The following is a 21,428-nucleotide window of genomic DNA, read 5'->3' as shown; positions in this document are numbered from 1 at the left end:
CTATCCACTCACACACACACACACACAGTTATCACTTGATTTAACTAGTCCTAACATATGGCACGCGATCATTTCTGAATTACATATGCATTTTTTTGTACTCGTTTTATTTAGGCAAAGTTTTTTTCAAGACAAGTCTGGCAGAAATATTAAAGTATAAAAAAGAAGCAAAGTGGACAGGTTGACCTAAGAAAAAGAGCTTTGTGCAAAGAACAACACAGGCAATGCTACATCAAATATGCTAACAAATTGATTGAAAAAAAAATATATCTTCGGTTTACATTGTTAATGTTTAGTATTTGTACAGTAAACATAAAGTCTCTTCAGGTGTTAAGTACTTTTATCTGTTGCTTATGCGTAAACAAAATCGCTCTTATCGTATACCTTTGATTCGATAGTGTAACTTTGTTTTATGAATACTCAATCTTTCAAATGTGACATAATCATAAAAGCTGTAGAACATTCTTTTGCATACTGCATAACACCTAAGTATATCCACCACTCAGCACTTTTCAGACTAAAAGATAAAGAAACAAAAAACCAAACGTAACAATACTTTTTTTAAAATATTTTATTCTGAATCGATTAAGACCAAAACGAAATTGATCGGTTCAGTCGTTACTTAGATATTGCCTTGAAAAAATCTCCCTACTTCTATTTTGCATGAATCTCGCGTATAATAGGCACGGTGTGCTCGCGAAGTTCGAGCGCAACTTCGTTGCGCGTGAAACTTGGCGCGAGGCACTACCGTGCCTCTTGATAAGAGTGGAAACCTTTGAGTGATTCTTTTTTGTTTATGCGTTATGCTAAAATCCGTTTTGTGGCTCGAAGAAAGTACAATAAAAGAGTCATTTTCTGGCCTTTTTTTTGATAAACTTTGCATACATAAGGGACCTACTCAGAGGAACATAATCACATCTTTGCTTCTACTTGATACTTATATGAAGTAAATCGGCAGAACGCAAACGCAATGGGAGACGCAAATGCATGATATATGTGTTCACACGTAAATTTATTGAAACTAATTGCATAGTCAAATCAATTAAGGAAACATTAAAAGTAATACAAAACATCTAGTGCAAATAACATTTTTATTTTATCTTCTTTAATAACTATCTTCTTTTAGAACAAACATAATAGATTATAACTTATCACATAACAGTTTGTACATACTACTTATTACTTAACTTTATATTTATATTTCCATAACAGTGAACGATATTACATAATATAAACTTTTCTGTTACTGTCATTGATGTCTATACTTAGATACTGTGCGTTTAGGTAACAATGTGTATATTCATATATTTATGTGTGCTGTACATAAATATACATATACATAGTCAATGGCGTGTATATAAGTATTACATCTTACTGACAAAACGTATTCATTTTATGAGTACCTCCTTATTACATATTAAAATCCAAAAAATGTATTTCCGATTTTAATTATAATCAGCAAGTTTTGTTATAATAAATTTTAACTTAGTTAAACAAAAGAAACTTACAAATGACGATACATTAGCCTGATAAATTCCTTTAACTAAAATCGGTTGTTTACGTGCTACAAACACTAAACAGAAACTTTATAGTTTCATGTGTTTGTAATTAAAAACATACTGGGGTCTATAACGGATTATAGTTTGCATTTTACTCAAGAAATTACGACGATATTCAACTTTTTCTTTAATGGCATCGAGAACATATGGATCCTAAAACAGATTACAAAATGTATTTCTTACAAAATTTTATACACTTGTGCATAACCTTGCTTAAGACAACCCACGAACTACACTTTTACTTAAAAAAATACAAAATTATTAGTTTATATATATACATTAAGCTATATCTGAAAAAAAACAGAACAAATGTAACGCCCAATTCCAAAAAAATATTAAATATAATATTTTATGTAATATGTCTTCAATTTTAATGTTTTAAATTAGAATAATACTTTATATAATTTATAAATACATTTACCATGTAATGTGTATCCGACAGTTTATTTAAAAACACTTCGTTAGTAATCTGAAAAAATCATGTGCTTTTATCACGTAGTGTGATTTACTTACATTGTGTAAGAACATTCATTTCTTATATGTTTCTTATATCACAAGAATTACGAATATAAAATCCACAACAGACACATTTTTAGCCGTATAAATACATACGTATATCTACATATATATAATATAAACAAATTTTGTTTTATATATTTATCTACAAGAAATAAGTAAGATCATATATCATACCATCGACAGGTCGTCATCGGAGTATATGTTATTAATAATACAACTTATTATTGCTAGTATGTTTACGTCTCTATCAAAACAAAATAAAAGATNTACAATTAATAAACTTACTAATACATTATATATAAGAATGTGAAACAACAATGTTTGATCCAAAACATAACAGATAATGTAAAAAATATACACATTATGTAAAGTAACTATTAGTATGAAATATATTGTATAACAATTTACATGAATTGTTTTACTGTACTAAATTCTTATACACATTTACAACAACCTTTTTACCTTCCTATTCCAAGTTCTAGTCCGAATTGTATACTATCTAGCCCTGAATAATTTTTCGAATGCAAAGCAAACATAGTGAAAAGTAAAGAAACAGTAACACTTTTCTTTGCATTTACAATATGTTCCCTGTCACTATTTTTGACACGTAAATTACTTCCAGGTCTTGGTAACGAATTACGATCAAGAAAAGACAGCAAATTATACATATAATCGTATTTTGTACAGCAAGGTAAAAGTTCAAAGAAATCTTCTTCTCTTCCTTGTGTCTGGTATATGTTGAAAATATTTCGCCATAAAGCAGATGTATGATAAGAGACCGTTTCTAACATTAATCCTTGGCAATATATCCATTTCTGCCATTTTGACAAAAGTCTGCTGGTAAACAAACATCCTTTTACTTAAACATATATAACATTTATAAAATAAGTTACTTATGCAACTACTTATAAACTAATTTATTAATACTATTCTATAGACGTTTTTTTTAATCGTACAAATATAATAAATCACATGTCAGAGACACAAGAACAGAAAATATAAGTCCAATAGCAAGATGACGTCTTTGTAACATTAACGGACAGTACCTTGCTATTGAGAAAGTAGAATAACGTACTTGTTTTGTGCAGGATTTTTAAAATGCCATTCTAATATTCCATTAACATGTTCTTTGCATGTTAAATCACCGAGAATGCATGTCCATTTTAAAACTTCATGATAGAATTGATTATTGACACTATTTTCCGGAAACTGTGTATATGATATATTATCAAGAAACCTATTCACTATTACCAGAAGTTTATCCTATAAAAGCAAAATATGGTTTATTGTAACATAGTGTAAATGCCTAAAATTCCTCGATCTTTAAGTATTTAACTTTAAGTAAATTTAATTATAATTTAATTGTGTCTAAATTAAATGTATATTGAGAAAGATTAAAAATTATTCATTCTTTTATTTACTATTTTATATCTATTGCTTATACTTATTTTTTACTACTTTTTTTACTCACAATTATCAACTACTATTTGTTGTTTTACATAGCACATTCTAATATACTATACTAGATATTACTACGTTCTTTTTATATAAATTTTGTTATTTATTTTTATTCTAATATATATTCTTAAATTTATATATTGTTTATGGTGTCGCCTAAAAAAGCACTCTAATGCTTACCATATATATAATCGTTCCGTAATATATATTATACAAATAACTTAAAAAACATTTGCCATCAAGTTGATAATAACCTTTCAATTATTGAACTTCTTAGTGTACTGTATTCTTATTTACCTTGATATTTCTGGAAAGAACACTTTCTCGAAAAGGAAAAATCTTCGACATGTTTTCAAGAGCAAAAAATATTGGATACCACATTATGTAGGAATTGTTTGCATGAAATATACTGCTTGCAATTTCAAGATATATATCTAAATCACTAGTATCTGAAGTGGAATTGTCGTTATATTCTGTATTTTGCACCAGAAAATAAAAAGCATCGTCTACTATTTGTGCTATAAAAACGTCATGTACATTTGCGATATTAAAATCTCCATTTTTTAAGAAAAGAGCAATGTGCTTCCAAGATTTACGGTCATAATTGACGCGATATCCTACAACAAATAAAGCTTTAAAAAAAGGGATAGTGAAAAACAAAATAAAACAAACAATTACTCTACAAAAATAATGAATACTTGTAATACACTATATGTATAATAAAGAGAAACTTGATACATCACATGTATGTTATTACATTACCAGTGGAATCCGCAACAATGACAAACTCATTTTTTCTAAAAAGCAATACACGAATATATTTTCTGTATGGTGTTAGGATATCATTATACGTGACAGTATTTGCTGTCTGTGGAATTTTTTTAACAGTCACAGGTATCCACCAATTTAGTTCGCACTGCTGTTTGTGATCAACAGTAAAACAGTCTATGACAGATATTGCTACCTGTGTATCATTGACTCGTTTTACATATAACACAGGATAACCAACTTCTGCTGTCCATACAGTTAGTATTCTTTTTATGTCTTTCGGAAAGTACGTAAACTTATTTAAGGACGACTCAAAATTCCAGTACCATAACTTCTCGAGAATTGATAAGTCCTTATATATGTTATCAGATATTTTGGAACTGACAAAAAATAACGTAATCAAAAATTATATTACTAAAGTTTGACATAAAATTTAAAAAAAGAAAATGTTTAATGATTGTTGTGATAACTTTACGAGTAGTGCGAACATCGTTTAAGTAAAAACTGTCAAACATCTGTGTACTCCAATGATAGGTAAATACTTACGTGTTATAATATAAGCTTACGGTCTGTTTATACATAGAAGTATATAAGAAATCTTCTTCAAAGAAGATATGACTAAGCATATAAAAGATGCCAAATGCTACAAAAAAGTTTAAAGTGTTAAAGTTTTCGAAATTTAGAAACGAATCTATGTATAGTAAATAATATGTAGTAGTAAGTAATAACTACATAAAAAACTGTTATATTTTTTAACACACATAAAAATGTGTATCTGTAGTTTACATCACATTTTGAAAATGTTTGTTTACAATATACATGATACAGATACCACTGACAATTTTCATACTTTTTATAGTACATTCTGGAGATATATACCACTATCTCATGGTGCTGTTAGTTTGCGAGTAATTAAATGTACTCGAAAAATTTATTTCTCTTACCCTTTTCTCGCCACATTTTACTAACAGTTGAATTTCGAGCTGTACAAGAGTTTTCTTGAATTCCAAACTCATATATACTAAATGCTTCTGCATAATCCAAAACGTTTCGTCGTGTCTGGACCACAATTGACTTCATTAAATTCTATCAACAGTTTTAATAATTATACGATTATATACTTATAGTGCGTAAGTATCTACTATAATAATGTATTAAAGTGTTCATATACATCGCAATGATATTATTCACTAAACAATAAAACAAATAAACAAAATTAGTAATAACACATTAATTAAAAAAATATATATGTACATTATTTCCTACATATTCACATAATCATATGTGTTTATATGTTTTTTTAATATATTAAACTGCGTATATCTTCAAAGAAGTAAAACAACTATAAATAGTACTACTGTTACAGAAACTGTCTCAAACTATGTCTAAGAATATGACACTTTTTTAATTAAAAGAAATATATAATACTTTTTTTTACTTATCACATTTATATTTATGCACAACTATCTACAATAAAACTGCACAATATTAACCTTGTCCCAAATATAAACTCCATATACTGTTGAAACTCCTTCGATAAACCAAGAATCCGACTGATTAAATGTAGCTACCCACTCACTAAACATTTCTTGTATCACATTTCGTGCTATAAAACATGTTACTTCTTTTTGTTTAAGAATTGAATCTACTTTGCTGTTATATATACTGTTAACTTCACTGAAAATAAAAATTAAAATAGTATTGCTAGTATAGTCATCTCATACGGTATAAAGTTATTTATAAGTTTGTCAATTTTGTATTTGAGTTATGCATCTCACCTTAAAAAAACAAATCCAGGAGTTATCATACTTTCGTAACGATTAGAGGTTAAAGGCAGAAGCACGTAAGACACATGCGACCGCGGAATGATATTGTCCCACATCTTTCTGAGACTTATGAAGATATTTAGAAGAACAGTTTGTGCATAGTATGTGTCATTTCTCTTTTTGGAGCTGCTTCTAATGGTAACGTTAATCCCTGATGTCATAGTTGTGTTATATACTTTCGGTATAACAACAAATCCAACCAACTGTGTGGATATTAGAGGTGTGGTAAAAAATGNTGTACGGAACGCATTTATTACCGGACCCCAATATTCAGTAGGCATGTTCGAAAGAGCTGTATCACTGTGTTTGTGTATAATTTGAATGGTAAATCTAGCCTTAGTTGCTGGATGTTCCCAATATGGAAAAATCCATTCATTTGGAATACGTGATAAAATCAGAAATCTATATAATAAAAATAAAATATTATCGCAATACATAAGTACAGTATATAATAAATAGATTACGTTACATAAAGTGCTGATTTAGTAGTAAACCTTTCTTAATCATATTTAAAGAGAACAAATGTAGAGCTACTAGAATAAAAGTCTATTTAGAAAAAAAGACGAGTTTCAAAAAAATATCTATTTTTTAAATGTATTATAACATGACAATATTTAAAAGGAAAAATATCTCTCAAACAAATTATCAAAATAATATTTTATGTACAAATAAATTTTGTCTATAATTGTCATTGAAGTATAATAATTGCAGGAGTATAAAACTAATAGTATGTAATATAATAGCTTTGTATGGTGAACTTACTCTTTCGTTCCAGTTTGACTTATGTACGGGTCAACCGTGACAACTTCCTTTAAATCACAAGTGTATATCGAAGTTATCACATATTTTCCAGATTGTACAGGGTTTTTCATTTCCTCAAGTACACGCCCGTAATTACGGATTCTGTTTTTTTTTATGGGAGTAATATCCACACTTTTGAATCGATTTTTGGCAGTATTTGACTGTGATACAGTGACTTCCCAATGTGATATATAGTCATACAGAATTTCAGTTTCAACAAACAGAGTATGTATATAACAATACCGTCCGATTTGTAATCGTATGTCTTTTTGTTCACATGACACGGTTAGCACAACCGTAGAATTGATGGTAAGAAAAGTGTTTTGTTTTTCTAAAGAAATAGTATAATTTATCGGTTGTATACACTGCGATGTCCGAGATAAATTCTCGTCAGTGGAAGAAGCAACTCCAGTGACAAATATTAAGGTTATTGCTCCCAAGAATATAAGCATCTGCGTAATGCGTATCTACAAAATTATTTTGCTTGTTAAAGAAGAAATACAGATACACATTAAAACGAAACTCTTACGCAAACATTTATTATAACACAAGAGTACTTTGCAGTATCAGAAACAAAAACAGCATTTATAACTGTGTACTAGAAAGAGGAAGAATATAAATATGTTTATATCTAGAATCTCTTACTTCTATCACACATACACATCACAATATTTGTCACAATTGTGTTGTTCCAATCCGACATACAAAAGAACGATTTGGAAACTTTGGAACGTATAAGGAACAAAAATATAAAGATTAATTGTATACTACACATTTTTCACAAAATTGATTTGAATTTGATATTATTTCAACAAACAAAATGAAGAAACTGTGATAGAGAAAACGGTTTACTGTAGATTTAGCGTGATTTAAATTATAAACTGTGTAATATACACCAAACAAATACTTTTTAAGAAATCGTACGAATATTGTATGTAGTATTCATTTCAAAGATACTAAAGCGTAATAGTTTACTGCTTGCGTCCATGCTTCTATATCACCCAAACAATATAATGCGCTAGTGAGATATTATTAAATCTATGATTTTTTATTTTTAATTGACCGAGATATATATATATATATATATATTCGCATACGATTAGAGACACAGAAAGAACTAATATTTTACAACAATAGCAATTTTCCAAAAAACAATATAAAAAGAAAAAAACTTACCATCTTTTGTATAGTGAAATCCAATGCATTTAAACATAAATCTCGTATGAATATTATTGCGAACTACTAGTACACAATATCGAAAACGTATTGCGCGATCTTCACTCTTCGAGAAATCCTCGAAAACTAAGAACCCGATCGTTCCTGTCGAATAATATCGACATGTCACGATATAAACATTTCTGTTGGGAAGTACGACCTTATTTTGTTCTCTTCTACGTACATATATGATGATAAAAGTAACGGTTTTAAATGTCTTTCACGGTTTAAACGCACAAGTTAATATACTTTAACATATACAGAACTTGTTTTATTTCATTCTACGTGCAAGAAACAACAGGCCAGTGGAGAAACCTTCACAGGTGATCGTGTATAAAAATTTGGTTTTTTTGTGGTGATTGAGCTAAATAAATGTTTCGTCCGGAAAATTCGGTCTTTATTGATTGTCTAAAGCAATTACATTAACAAATTATTTAGTTCCAATCAGGTGGATTATGTAATTATACAAGTGTGTAATTACTTACAATAATGGTCGAATTTTTTTGCGTTTAAAACAGAAATGATTTAAGTGTTTAGAAGAAATGATTTAACTGACTAAGTTTAGAAATGTTTTCTGTTTTGAACACAGAAATTTGACGCCGATTGATGACGTCACGTTCACTGCGTGTAGTTTCGGATAGCTTTTTCTCAACATATATGTTTCCTTTCTCTCTATTATTTCGTCGATGTGCTCTTAAATTTAAGATTCAATAGAACACTTTTCAAATAGAGACAATCAAACGCAATCGTAACTTTGTGATCAAATACATGGAACTGATTGCGAGCGCTAAATAACTGGTTTATATTGCGTATATTAGTTTTTTACACGTCCCGACGCAAAATGAAAAAACTTGTTATTTTTAACAGAACCTATGTTGCAAAACAATTTTATTGTTTTCTTATTGAATTTTGCGACGGATGAAAGTAAAGTTTATCTAAGAGTGTTGACTCTAAAGGGTTGTCCAAAAACTATTCAAATATCGCAAAAATTCGATCGCTGCCTATCGAAAAGCACTTGTTCCACGATTTGACCCTCAGAAAGCTATAAAAAGATCACCTAGAAGAACAAACAAGGTGCAAGGAGCTATCAAAGCGAATGATGGTACATTACTTGTTTAAAATACAAAACCTATCAGAACGCGAGTAACGTTAAAATATCCGCGTGCTATCGGAGACTCGTTCGATCGGTGAGCGAATTTCTTATTCTTGCGAACATTTAAGTCGCGTGAATTTGCAAATCGTGTGACTGCTGTAAATACACGAAATAATATTTTCAAACAGCTGAGTGCGATCACCTGTTGACAAGGCCGGTGATACGAAATCACGTGAGCCATCGGCTGACTGTTGAACGAAATTTGGCTGTGACTTACAATAACTTCAGCAAAAACTGAACGAATTTCGATTCGGTATACCCCGTTGCGGGATCTTCATAAAAACTGTAGCGTCAATATATACCAAAGCAATTTCGCAACATAATTTTCGTTTTTAGAAACTTATCGTCTTTTATAGGAAATCTGTCTTCAGACGGCAATTATCGAACACTTCTTACTACTTTTCTTTTAAAACTGGATAACAAAATTATCTAAATATCACTTGATGTAACTTGTCTTAACGTATGGCGCGAAACCATTTGTGAAATAGTACAGATACATTTTGTAGTAATTGTTTTATTTACACAAAGCTTATTTTCATGTTACTTTATTCTGAGTTTTCTTTTTATTATCTCTATTATTTCTGTTTTTTTACATCGTATAAACTGTGTTGTTGTCGTGTAAACTTAACTTGTTACTACAAATTTCGTAAGCTACAGTATTTCGTTTACAACTGTCTTACTATCAAAATCTTAAAATAAAACACTGCCATTACTTCGTTTTTTTGTTAGATTGAGCTTGAGTTATATATTAAAATAAATGTAACATCTATAAGAATAGACAAATTAGGAATATGTTTTGTATCTCTATGCTATATATCAATAGTAAAATTACGCAAAACAGCACACACACACAATATACGTCTTATAATATTTCAGACAAGACTGGATGAAATGCTAGATTTTAAAACGAAAGCAAACTGTAACCTTTGAAACAAGAAAAACGGCATCGTGCAAAAAGCAAGACAGACAAAGCTACATCGATTATGCTAACACATTGATAAAAAAGTAAATTTACCTTTGTCATCGTTTTATAGTGTTATTGTTTACCTTTATGTTAAACAGAAAGTGTCTCTTGTTTTGAAATAATTTTGTCACGTGTTCATGCGTAAAAACTAATATCGCAAATATCGTGTAACTTTGCTTTGATTCTGTTACCTTCTTTTCGGAATAATCAATCTTTCTAATGTGACATATTCGTAAAGACTGAAGCACATAATTTTGCATACTTCATAACACATAAGAGTATCCACCACTCAGCACTTACCAAAGCAAGATATGAAGTAAAAAGTTCTGATTGAATTTGATTAGTTTATGCATAATCGTATTAAATCGCGCTAAATCTACAGTAAACAGTTTTCTCAATCACAGTTTCTTCATTTTGTTTGTTAAACTAATACCAAACTCAAATCAAATTTGTGAACAATGTGTAGTATACAATTAATCTTTATATTTTTGTTCCTTATACGTTGTTTTCCAAATCGTCGTTTTGTATGTCGGATTGGAACACCACATTAACGGAAAAATCCGTTGTTCACAGAAAATACAATAACAAAGTCGTTTTTTGGCCTTGATGTGTTAAATTTTGTGAACAATAAGTAACTTATTCAGAGTAACGTAATCATATTCCCGCTTCTACTTGATACTTATACGAAGAAAATCGTCAAACCGCAAAAGCAATGGGAGATACAAATACATGTATATAAATGTGTTCACACAGACACTTATTGAAATTGCATATAGCGTAAAACATTAAGAAAAAGTTAAAATAATAAAAACTTTGTAGTGCAAATAATATTTTTATTATACCTAATTTAAATAAATATCTTTTTATTGAACAAACATACTAGACTCTAACTGATCACTGAACATTTTATAAGTACTAGTGATTAATTAACATATATACTTACATACTATTAACAATATTACATAATATAAATTTTTCTTTTAATAAATTGTATATTTTTTTCTCACACATTTATATACTTAATTAATGCGAGCTTTTTTAGCGTTTGATTTGTATATTCGTATATTTACGTACGCTATACACAAATATACATATACGCATCAAAAGGCGTTTGTATAAGTATTACATTGTAATGAAACGAAACGAGATAAGTTTATGATCAACAAATTACTACACACTAAAATCCGAAAAGTGTATGTATTTTCGATTTTATTCATAATCTGCAGTTTTTGTTATCATAAACTAAAACTCATTTAAACAGAAAAAAGTGGATACAACTATGTAGTAAATTCTTTTAACCAAAATCGTTTGCTTACATGCAAAAAAACACATCATAAAACTAAAATTTATTTCCTCATATGTCTGTAAGTAAATATACACTGGGGTCTAGAACGAATTATAGTTTGCATTTCACTTAGGAAACAACGACGATTTTCAACTTTCTTTTTAATGGCATCGAGAACATACGGATCCTAAAACAGATTACAAAATGTATTTCTTACAAAATTTTATACACTTGTGCATACCTTTGCTTTCGCCAACCCCCAAACTATACTTTAATTTAAAAAAATAAAAATCTACTAGTTTACATATATACAATAAGCTATATCTGAAAACAACAGAACAAATGTAACGCAAAATTCCAAAAAAATATTAAATATAATAATATTTTATGTATAATGTCTTCAATTTTAATGCTTTAAATTAAAATAATACTTTATACAATTTATAAATACATTTACCATGTAATGTGTATCCGACAGTCTATTTAAGAAAACTTTGTTAGTAATCTGAAAAAATCATGTGCTTTTATCACTTAGTGTGATTTACTTACATTGTGTAATAACATTCACTTCTTATATGTTTCTTATATCACAAAAATTACGAATATAAAATCCACAACAGACACATTTTTAGCCGTATGAATACATACGTATATCTACATATATATAATATAAACAAATTTTGTTTTATATATTTATCTACAAGAAATAAGTAAGATCATATATCATACCATCGACAGGTCGTCATCGGAGTATATGTTGTTAATAATACAATTTATTATTGCTAGTATGTTTACGTCTCTATCAAAACAAAATAAAAGATGTACAATTAATAAACTTACTAATACAGTATATATAAGAATATGAAACAACAATGTTTGATCCGAAACATAAAAGATAATGTAAAAAATATGCACATTATGTAAAGTAATTATTAGTATGAAATATATTGCATAACAATTTACATAAACTGTTTTACTGTACTAAAATTCTTATAAACATTTACAACAACTTTTTTACCTTCCTATTCCACGTTCTAGTCCGAATTGTATACTATTTAGCCCTGAATAATTTTTCGAATGCAAAGCAAAAATAGTGAAAAGTAAAGAAACAGTAACACTTTTCTTTGCATTTACAATATGTTCCCTGTCACTGTTTTTGACACGTAAATTACTTCCAGGTTTTGGTAACGAATTACGATCAAGAAAAGACACCAAATTATACATATAATCGTATTTTTTACAGCAAGGTAAAAGTTCAAAGAAATCTTCTTCTCTTCTTTGTGTCTGGTATATGTTGAAAATATTTCGCCATAAAGCAGATGTATGATAAGAGACCGTTTCTAACATTAATCCTTGGCAATATATCCATTTCTGCCATTTTGACAAAAGTCTGCTGGTAAACAAACATTCTTTTACTTAAACATATATAACATTTATAAAATAAGTTACTTATGCAACTACTTATAAACTAATTTACTAATACTATTCTATAGACGTTTTTTTTACTCGTACAAATATAATAAATCACATGTCAGAGACACAAGAACAGAAAATATAAGTCCAATAGCAAGATGACGTCTTTGTAACATTAACGGATGGTACCTTGCTATTGAGAAAGTAGAATAACGTACTTGTTTCGTGCAGGATTTTTAAAATGCCATTCTAATATTCCATTAACATGTCCTTTGCATGTTAAATCACCGAGAATGCATGTCCATTTTAAAATTTCATGATAGAATTGATTATTGACACTATTTTCCGAATACTGTGTATATAATATATTATCAAGAAATCTATCCAATATTATCAGAAGCTTATCCTACTAAAGCAAAATATGATTTATTGTAACATAGTGTAAATGCCTAAGGTTCCTCGATATTTAATTATTTAACTTTAAGTAAATTTAATTATACTTTAGGTTTTTCTAAATTATATGTATATTGGTAAAAACTATTCATTTTTTCATTTACTATTTATATCTATTGCTTATACTTATTTTTTTAAACTTTTTTGTACACACAAATATCAAATACTACTTATTGTTTTACATAGCACACAAATATTATATTTTTTATGATCACAAAACAACAAATATTCTAGTCTCATGGAAACAATCCAGTTTTTTATACATTTATAAACATATAGTTATAACTTAAGAAATTACAGAGTTCTCTGTATAAGTTATTTCGATAAACAATAGGTAAACTGTGCACTAAGGATAAATGTTGCAAACAAATGGTAGAAAGTCTATTATTTGAAGACATTTTTAAATCAGTAAGTTTAGTTTTTGCGATAGTTTACTAATTAAAAACAGGTTTTATCTAAATATCACTTTCTTTACAGAATTCTACTTATGTTTGCGTTACAAAAAAAAAACTTTTGCTTTCTAATAAAGACAATTTCCATTTACGTATTTATGCATTTTATCAGATAAATGGTTTACAAGAACAAACGTTGACAACGACTGTAAAACAAAGTTTTCTTGATTCCTGGTATTACTATATAATATTGATATTATTTCACTTATGTGAATTACTTTTACAGGAAGTGTGAGTACTATATAGCACTTTTATATGTTGTACTTTCCAAACTATAACGATATGTTTGTCAAACTTCGACTCTCTTTTTTAAGTTTATAACGTTTTCTGTTCAGCCCACTAAATATTACAACGTTCTATTTACATTTTATTATATATTTACATTCTAATATATATTATTCTAATATATATTCTTTAATTTATATATTGTTTATAGTGTCGCTTACAACAGCACTCTAATGCGTACTATATATATAACCGTTCCGTAATATATATATATTATACGAATAACTCTTAAAAAACTTTTGCCATCAAATTGATAATGACCTTCCAATTATTGAATTTCTTAGTGTACTGTACTCTTATTTTACCTTGATATTTCTGGAAAGAACACTTTCTGGAAACGGAAAAATCTTCGACATGTTTTCAAGAGCAAAAAATACAGGATACCACATTAGGTAGGAATTGTGTACACGAAATATATTGCTTGCAATTTCAAGATATATATCTAGATCACTATTATCTGAAGTAGAATTGTCGTTATATTCTGTATTTTGCACCAAAAAATAAAAAGCATCGTCTAATATTTGTGCTACAGTGACGTCAGATAAATCAGTGATCTTCACATCAACATTTTTTAAGAAAAAAGCAATGTGTGTCCAAGATTCACGGTCATAGTTGACACGATATCCTACAATAAATAAAAGCTTAGAGAAAATAATAAAGAGAAACAGAGTAAAAAAAACAGGTGTTCTACAAAAATACTGAAAAATTTTAATAAACTACATGTATAATAAAGAGAAACTTAAAAATTCATATGTATGTTAGTACATTACCAGTGGAGTCCGCGACAATGACAACCTCAGTTTTATTACTCAGCCATGAAATATATTTTTTGTACGGTGTTAGGATATCAGTATACGTGACAGTACTTTTTGTTTGTAGTATTTTTTTAACAGTCACAGGTATCCACCAATTTAGCGCGCACTGTTTTTTGTGATCAACGGTAAAACAGTCTATGACAGATATTGCTACCTGTGTATCATTGTGTCGGTTTACTTGTAACACAGGATAACCAAATTGTGTTGTCCATGAAGTTATTATTTTTTTTATCTCTGTCGTAAAGTAGACAGACTTATATAAGAAAGACGTTTCATACTTTCCGTACCATAATTTATCAAAAAGTGACTGTCCATTTTGTACCATATCTGATGTAGTATTACTGACAACAAACATCGTAATTCAAAATATAACGGTACTGTTTTAAAAAAATCTCAGAAAACAATATTTAATGATTGTTGTGACGACTTCACAAGTAGTTCGATAATCGTTTAAATATAAAATGTCGCACTACTTTGCATTTCAATGATTGGAAAATACTTACATGTTATAATATAAGGTTACGGCCTGTTTAAACATAGAAGTATATAAGAAATCTTCTTCACCTAAGATATGACTAAGCATATAAAACATGCCGAATGCTACAAGAAAGTTTAAAGTGAAAGTTAAAACTACATAAAATACTGTTATATTTTTTACCACACTTAAAAATGTGTAACTGTACTTTATATCACATTTTGAAAATGTTTGCCTACGATATACATGATTGAGATACCACTGACAATTTTTATACTTTTTATAGTACATTCTAGAGATATATACCACTATCTCATAGTGCTGTTATTTTGTGACCATTCATTAATTAAATGTACTCAACAAATTTATTTCCCTTACCCTTTTCTCGCCACATTTTCCTATCAGTTGAATTTCGAGCTGTACAAGATTTTTCTTGATTTCCAAAATCATATGTACTAAATGCTTCTGCATAATCCAAAACGTTTCGTCGTGTCTGGACCACAATTGACTTCATTAAACTCTATCAACAGTTTCAATATTTATACGATTATATAAGTATAGTGCGTTAGTATCTACCATAATAATGTATTAAAGTTTTCATATAAATCGCAATGATATCTTTCAATAACCAGACAAGTAAAGAAAATTAATAATATCACAATAATCAAAAAAATATATATGTACATTATTTCCTACACATTCACATAATCATGTTTATACGCTTTTCTAATATATTAAACTGCGCAAATCATCAATAGAAGTAAAACGATTATAAATACTACTATTGTTACAGAAACTGTCTCAACCTATGTCTGAAAAAAAATATGACACTTTTTAGTTCAAAAAAAATATATAATACTTTTTTTTAATTATCATATTTATATTTATGCACAACGATCTACAATAAAACTGCACAATATTAACCTTGTCCCAAATATAAACTCCATATACTGTTGAAAATCCTTCGATAAACCAAAAATCCGATTGATTAAATGTAGCTACCCACTCACTGAACATTTCTTGTATCACATTTCGTGCTATGAAACATGTTACTTCTTTTTGTTTAATAATTGAATCTACTTCGCTGTTATATATACTGTTAACTTCACTGTAAATAAAAATAAAAATAGTATTGCTGGTGTAGTCGTCTCGTACGTTATAAAGTTCTTTATAAATTTAATTTTGTATCGTGAGTTATGCATCTTACCTCAAAAAAACAAATCCAGGAGCTATCATACTTTCGTACCGATTAGAGGTTAAAGGCAGTAGCACGTAATTAACATGCGACCGTGGTATAATATAGTCCCACATGTTTCTGAGACTTCTGAAGATATTAATAAGAAAAGTTCGTGCATAGTATGTGTCATTTCTCATTTCTAAGCTGCTTGTAATGGTAACGTCATTTCCTGATATCGCAGTTGTGTTATATACATTCGGTATAACAACAAATGCAACCAAATGCGTAGATATTAGAGGTGTGGTGAAAAATGTTGTTTGGAACGCAGGTATTTCCGGACCCCAATAGTCATAAGGCATGTTCGAAAGAGCTGTATCACTGTATTTGTGTATAATTTGAATGGTAAATCTAGCCTTGGTTGCTGGATGTTCCCAATATGGAAAAATCCATTCATTTGGAATACGTGATAAAATCAGAAATCTATATAATAAAAAGAAAATATCGTGATACATAAGTACAATATATAATAAATATTTTACGTTACATAAAGTGCTGATTTAGTAGTAAACCTTTCTTAATCATAGTTAAAGAGAACAAATGTAGAGCTACTAGAATAAAAGTCTATTTATAGAAAAAAAACGAGTTTCATAAAAATATCTATTATGTCATGTAACTTAAAAAACTGTATGTAGCAATATTTAAAAGGAAAAATATCTATCATATAATATTTTGATAATGTTCAGTAGAAATAAATTTTGTCTATATTTGTCATTGTAGTATAATAATTGCAGAAGTATAAAACTAATAGTATGTAATATAATAATTTTGTATGTGCACTTACTCTTTCGTTCCAGTTTGACTTATGTACGGGTCAACCGTAACAACTTCCTTTAAATCACAAGTATATATCGAAGTTATCACATATTTTCCAGATTTTACAGGTTTTTCAAGTTCTTTAAGTATAAACACGTTTGGAGGAATTTTGTTTTCTTTTATGGGATTAATATCCACATTTTTGAATCGATTTTTGGTAGTAGTTACGTCTGATACAGTAACTTCCCAATGTGACATATAGTCATACAGAATTTCAGTTTCAACAAACAGAGTATGTATATAACAATGACGTCTGATTTGTAATCGTATGTCTTTTTGTTCACATGACACGTTTAGCACAACAGTAGAATTGATGATAAGAGAAGTGTTTTGTTTTTCTAAAGAAATAGTATAATTTATCGGTTGTATACACTGCGATGTCCGAGATAAATTCTCGTCAGTGGAAGAAGCATCTCCAATGACAAATATTAAGCTTATTACTCCCAAGAATATAAGCATCTGCGTAATGCGTATCTACGAAAGTATTTTGCTTGTTAAACAAGAAATACAGATACACAGTAAAACAAAACTATTACGCAAATATTTCTTATAAAACAACAGACCTTTGCAGTATCAAAAACTAAAACAGCATTTATAACTGTGTATTAGAAAGGGAGAGAATATAAATATGTTTATATCAATAATCTCTTACTTCTATCACACATACACATTACACTATGTGTCACGATTGTAATGTTCCCAATCCGACATACAAGGACGATTACGAAAACAAAGTAGAAAAAACACAAGTATAATGATTAATTGTGTACTTCACGTTCTCCAAAATTTTATATTATTGCAACAAACGAAAGTAGGCCAATGTGATAAAAAATGTTTACTCTAGGATTAAGCGCTTTTTAAATTGTAATCTGTGTATTAAAAAAGTAAACAAAAACTGTCTTAATAAATTGTTTGAATTATTTTTGTAGTATTTACTACAGTTCAAAGATAATAGAGCGTAACATTTTAATAATTGCTTTCCTTCTATGGTGCAAAACGAGTATAATACTTTTTTGAGATAATAAATCTATGACTTATGTTCTTTACTGTCCGATATTTGCATACAGTTAGAAACACACAGAAAGAAACAATGTTTTAAAACAACTGAAATTTTCCGAAAAATAATATAAAAAAATAAGGACTTACCATCTTCTATATATAATAGAATCCAATGCATTAGAACAGAAATCTCGCATGAATAATATTGTGAACTTCTAGTACATAAAATCAAAAACGTGTCCTTCGCGCGATCTTAACTCTTCGAGAAATCATCGAAAACTAAGAACCGATCGTTCTGTGGTTTACTATCTACCTGTCGCCATGTAAACATCCGAGGTGAGAAAAACGACCTTATTTTGTTTTCTTCTACGAACATACATGATGATAGAAATAACGGTTTTAAATATATTTCACGGTTTAAACGTACAACTTTATATAATAATACAATTTATTATATACAGAACTTGTTTTATTTCATCCCAAGTACAAGAAAACACAGGCCAGTGAGATAACGTTCACAGATGATCGTGTGTAAAAACTTGGTTTCTTTGGTGGGACTGAATTCCAAAATGTTTTGTCTGAAAAGGATCCGGTCTTTATCGATTGTCTAAAGCGATTAAATTAACAAAATAATGAATCCTAATCAAGTGTATTAAGTAATTATACAAGTGTGTAATTACTTACAATAATGGTCGAAGTGTTGTGTATTTAAAACAGAAATGTTTGCTTGGAACACAGAAATTTGACGCCGATTGATGACGTCACGTTCAGTGCGTGTGTGTAGTTCCGGATAGCTTTTCTCTTCAACATGTTTTCTTTCTCGATATATGTTTTCTTTCTCTCTAAAATCTTGTTGATGTGCTCTTAAAGGTAAGATTCAATAGAACACATTTCAAATGTAGACAATCAAACGCAATCGTAACTTTGTGATCAAGTACATGGAACTGATTGCGAGCGTTAAATAACTGGTTTATATTGCGTTTATTTGTTTAACCACGTCTCGAAGCAAAATGAAAACACTTGTGTTATTTCCACCAAAATTTATACTACAAAAAAATTTTATTGTTTCTTTACTGAATTTTGGGACGGCTGAAAGAAACGTCTATCTGAGAGTGTTGACTCTAAAGATTTGTCCAAAGACTACTGAAAATATCACAAAACTTTGATCGTGCTTATCGAAGAGCACTTGCTCCACGATTTGACTCTCTCTCTCTCTCTCTCTCTCTCTCTCTCTTTCACTCACTCGAAAAGCTACAGGAAGATCACTTAGAAAGACAGACGATACAAGGTGCTATCAGAGCGAATGATGCTACATTACTTGTTTAAAATACAAAATTTATCGAAACGCGATTAGCGCTAAACTATCCGTGTGCTATTGGAGACTATTTCGATCATCGAGCGAATTCTTATACTTGAAAGCAATAAGTCGCGTTAATTTGAAAATCGTGTGACTCGTTTGAATAGGCAAAATAATATTTGCAAACGGCAGCATGCGATCACCTGTTGACAAGACCGTTGATAAGAAGTCGCGTGAGCTATCGGATGACTGTATGAAATTTGCCTACGACTACAATACAGCAAATTTGAACGAAGTCTGATTCGGCATACCACTCGAGAAACTTTGTACATAAAAACTTTAGCGTCAATATATTGAACTCTTGTGATTTTGCAACACACCTGTCGTTTTTGGGACCCTATCGCTTTTTATAAGAACTCTAACGTTGGACTCCATTTCTCGTAAGTCTTACCTGTTCCATTGAAACTGGATAACAAAATTATCCACACACACAACACACATACACACAATTATCACTTGATTTACCTAGTCTTAACGTATTGCGCAAGACCCTTTCTTAAGTACATATGTATTTTGTTGTAATTGTTTTATTTAGGCAAAGTTTATTTTCATCGTACTGTATTCTGGTGTTTCTTCTTATTATCTTTATTATTTCTGATGACGGGGGTATTTGGGATCTTTCATATATGAGATGCAAATCTAGCATCCTATATGATTTTAAGAATTGAAATTTCAATTCAAAAAACTCACATGTAAAAATAATTTACATGAGAATTTCATACATGTGTATATATATATATATACATGCACGTTTATTCCTGCACAACATCCTGGGAATGGCTCGTATCGGCCTTTATTCATTCTTAGTTTGACTTAATTTCACGAGCCTTTACTATTCATTCATTTATTATTTCTGTTGTTTACATCATCGATTAAACTGTGTTGTTGTCAATTAAATTCACTTAAACCTTAATACTCAGAAATTAGTACGCTGCAGTATGTCGTTCAAAACTGTTTTACTATCAGAAACTTAAAGTAAAACACAGCGATTACACCGCCATTCTTTGGTAGATTGAGTAGCAATGTATGAGGTATATTATAAAATAACTATACTATTTATGAAAATATACAAATTAAGAAATTCGCTTTGTATATATTATACCAGTAAGATTGCGCAAATCAACACACACATACAACATACATTTTAAAATATTTCACACAAGTCTGGACGAAATGATAAATTTTAAAAGAGAAGCAAAGTGAACAGTTTGACCTAAGAAAAAGAGCTTCGTGCAAAAAACAACAAAGGCAATTCTACATCAAATATGCTATCACACTGATTGAAAAGAAAATATATCTTCGTTTTACAATTGTTAATGTTTATTTTTTGTACGTACAACATGAAGTGTTTTCCATTAAGTACTTCTGTCGGGTGCTTATGCTTATAAAAAAATCGCTCTTATCGTATAACTTTGATTCGACAGTGTTACTTTGTTTTCTGAATACTCAATCTTTCAAATGTGACATAATCGTAAAAGCTGAAGAACATACTTTTGCATACTGCATAACACATAAGTATATCCACGACTCAGCACTTTCCAGACTAAGATATAAGAGTAGAAACCATTCAGTGATTTTTTT

General features: G+C 29.2%; 2 protein-coding genes across 3 annotated transcripts; both read right to left on the bottom strand.

Moving 5' to 3' along the window:
* Nucleotides 1–1,491: 1,491 nt before the first annotated feature.
* Nucleotides 1,492–8,207, bottom strand: LOC109860614 (aminopeptidase N-like). Of its 2 annotated transcripts, none has more exons than XM_020439841.1 (13): nt 8,108–8,207; nt 6,893–7,398; nt 6,083–6,532; nt 5,798–5,981; nt 5,249–5,390; nt 4,851–4,947; nt 4,299–4,684; nt 3,834–4,168; nt 3,154–3,341; nt 2,541–2,912; nt 2,253–2,322; nt 1,981–2,028; nt 1,492–1,712 (listed from the first exon to the last, which is right to left on the bottom strand). In XM_020439841.1, exons 1-13 carry the CDS (start codon nt 8,108–8,110, stop codon nt 1,587–1,589), a joined length of 2,907 nt encoding a protein of 968 aa, XP_020295430.1. In that variant the 5' UTR covers nt 8,111–8,207; the 3' UTR covers nt 1,492–1,586. The 2 variants fall into 2 exon arrangements, with proteins under 2 accessions (XP_020295430.1, XP_020295431.1); XM_020439842.1 differs by having other exon boundaries at nt 3,834–4,153.
* A 4,355-nt stretch (nt 8,208–12,562) lies between these two features.
* Nucleotides 12,563–17,689, bottom strand: LOC109860620 (aminopeptidase Ey-like). The gene is made up of 9 exons (XM_020439849.1): nt 17,460–17,689; nt 16,649–17,098; nt 16,366–16,549; nt 15,820–15,961; nt 15,470–15,566; nt 14,922–15,307; nt 14,457–14,776; nt 13,180–13,313; nt 12,563–12,938 (listed from the first exon to the last, which is right to left on the bottom strand). The coding sequence occupies exons 1-9, from the start codon at nt 17,687–17,689 to the stop codon at nt 12,563–12,565; spliced, it is 2,319 nt and encodes a 772-aa protein (XP_020295438.1).
* Between the last annotated feature and the right edge of the window lie 3,739 nt (nt 17,690–21,428).

Source organism: Pseudomyrmex gracilis, unplaced genomic scaffold, assembly GCF_002006095.1.
Source record: "Pseudomyrmex gracilis isolate BER0280 unplaced genomic scaffold, ASM200609v1 scaffold_426, whole genome shotgun sequence".
Classification (NCBI taxonomy): Eukaryota; Metazoa; Arthropoda; class Insecta; order Hymenoptera; family Formicidae; genus Pseudomyrmex; species Pseudomyrmex gracilis.
Note: the sequence above shows the minus strand (reverse complement) of the source record. Positions and strands in the feature narration are given on the sequence as shown.

Bases quoted from the DNA above. Each gene is read 5' to 3' on its own strand.
- LOC109860620 (XM_020439849.1), bottom strand. From the start codon at position 17,689: ATGTCACATTGGGAAGTTACTGTATCAGACGTAACTACTACCAAAAAT. The intron at 15,962-16,365 runs GTTAATATTGTG...AACTGTTGATAG, and splicing joins GAGTTTATATTTGGGACAAG to AGTTTAATGAAGTCAATTGT. The intron at 13,314-14,456 runs GTAAAATAAGAG...TTATATACACAG, and splicing joins TTCTTTCCAGAAATATCAAG to TATTCGGAAAATAGTGTCAA.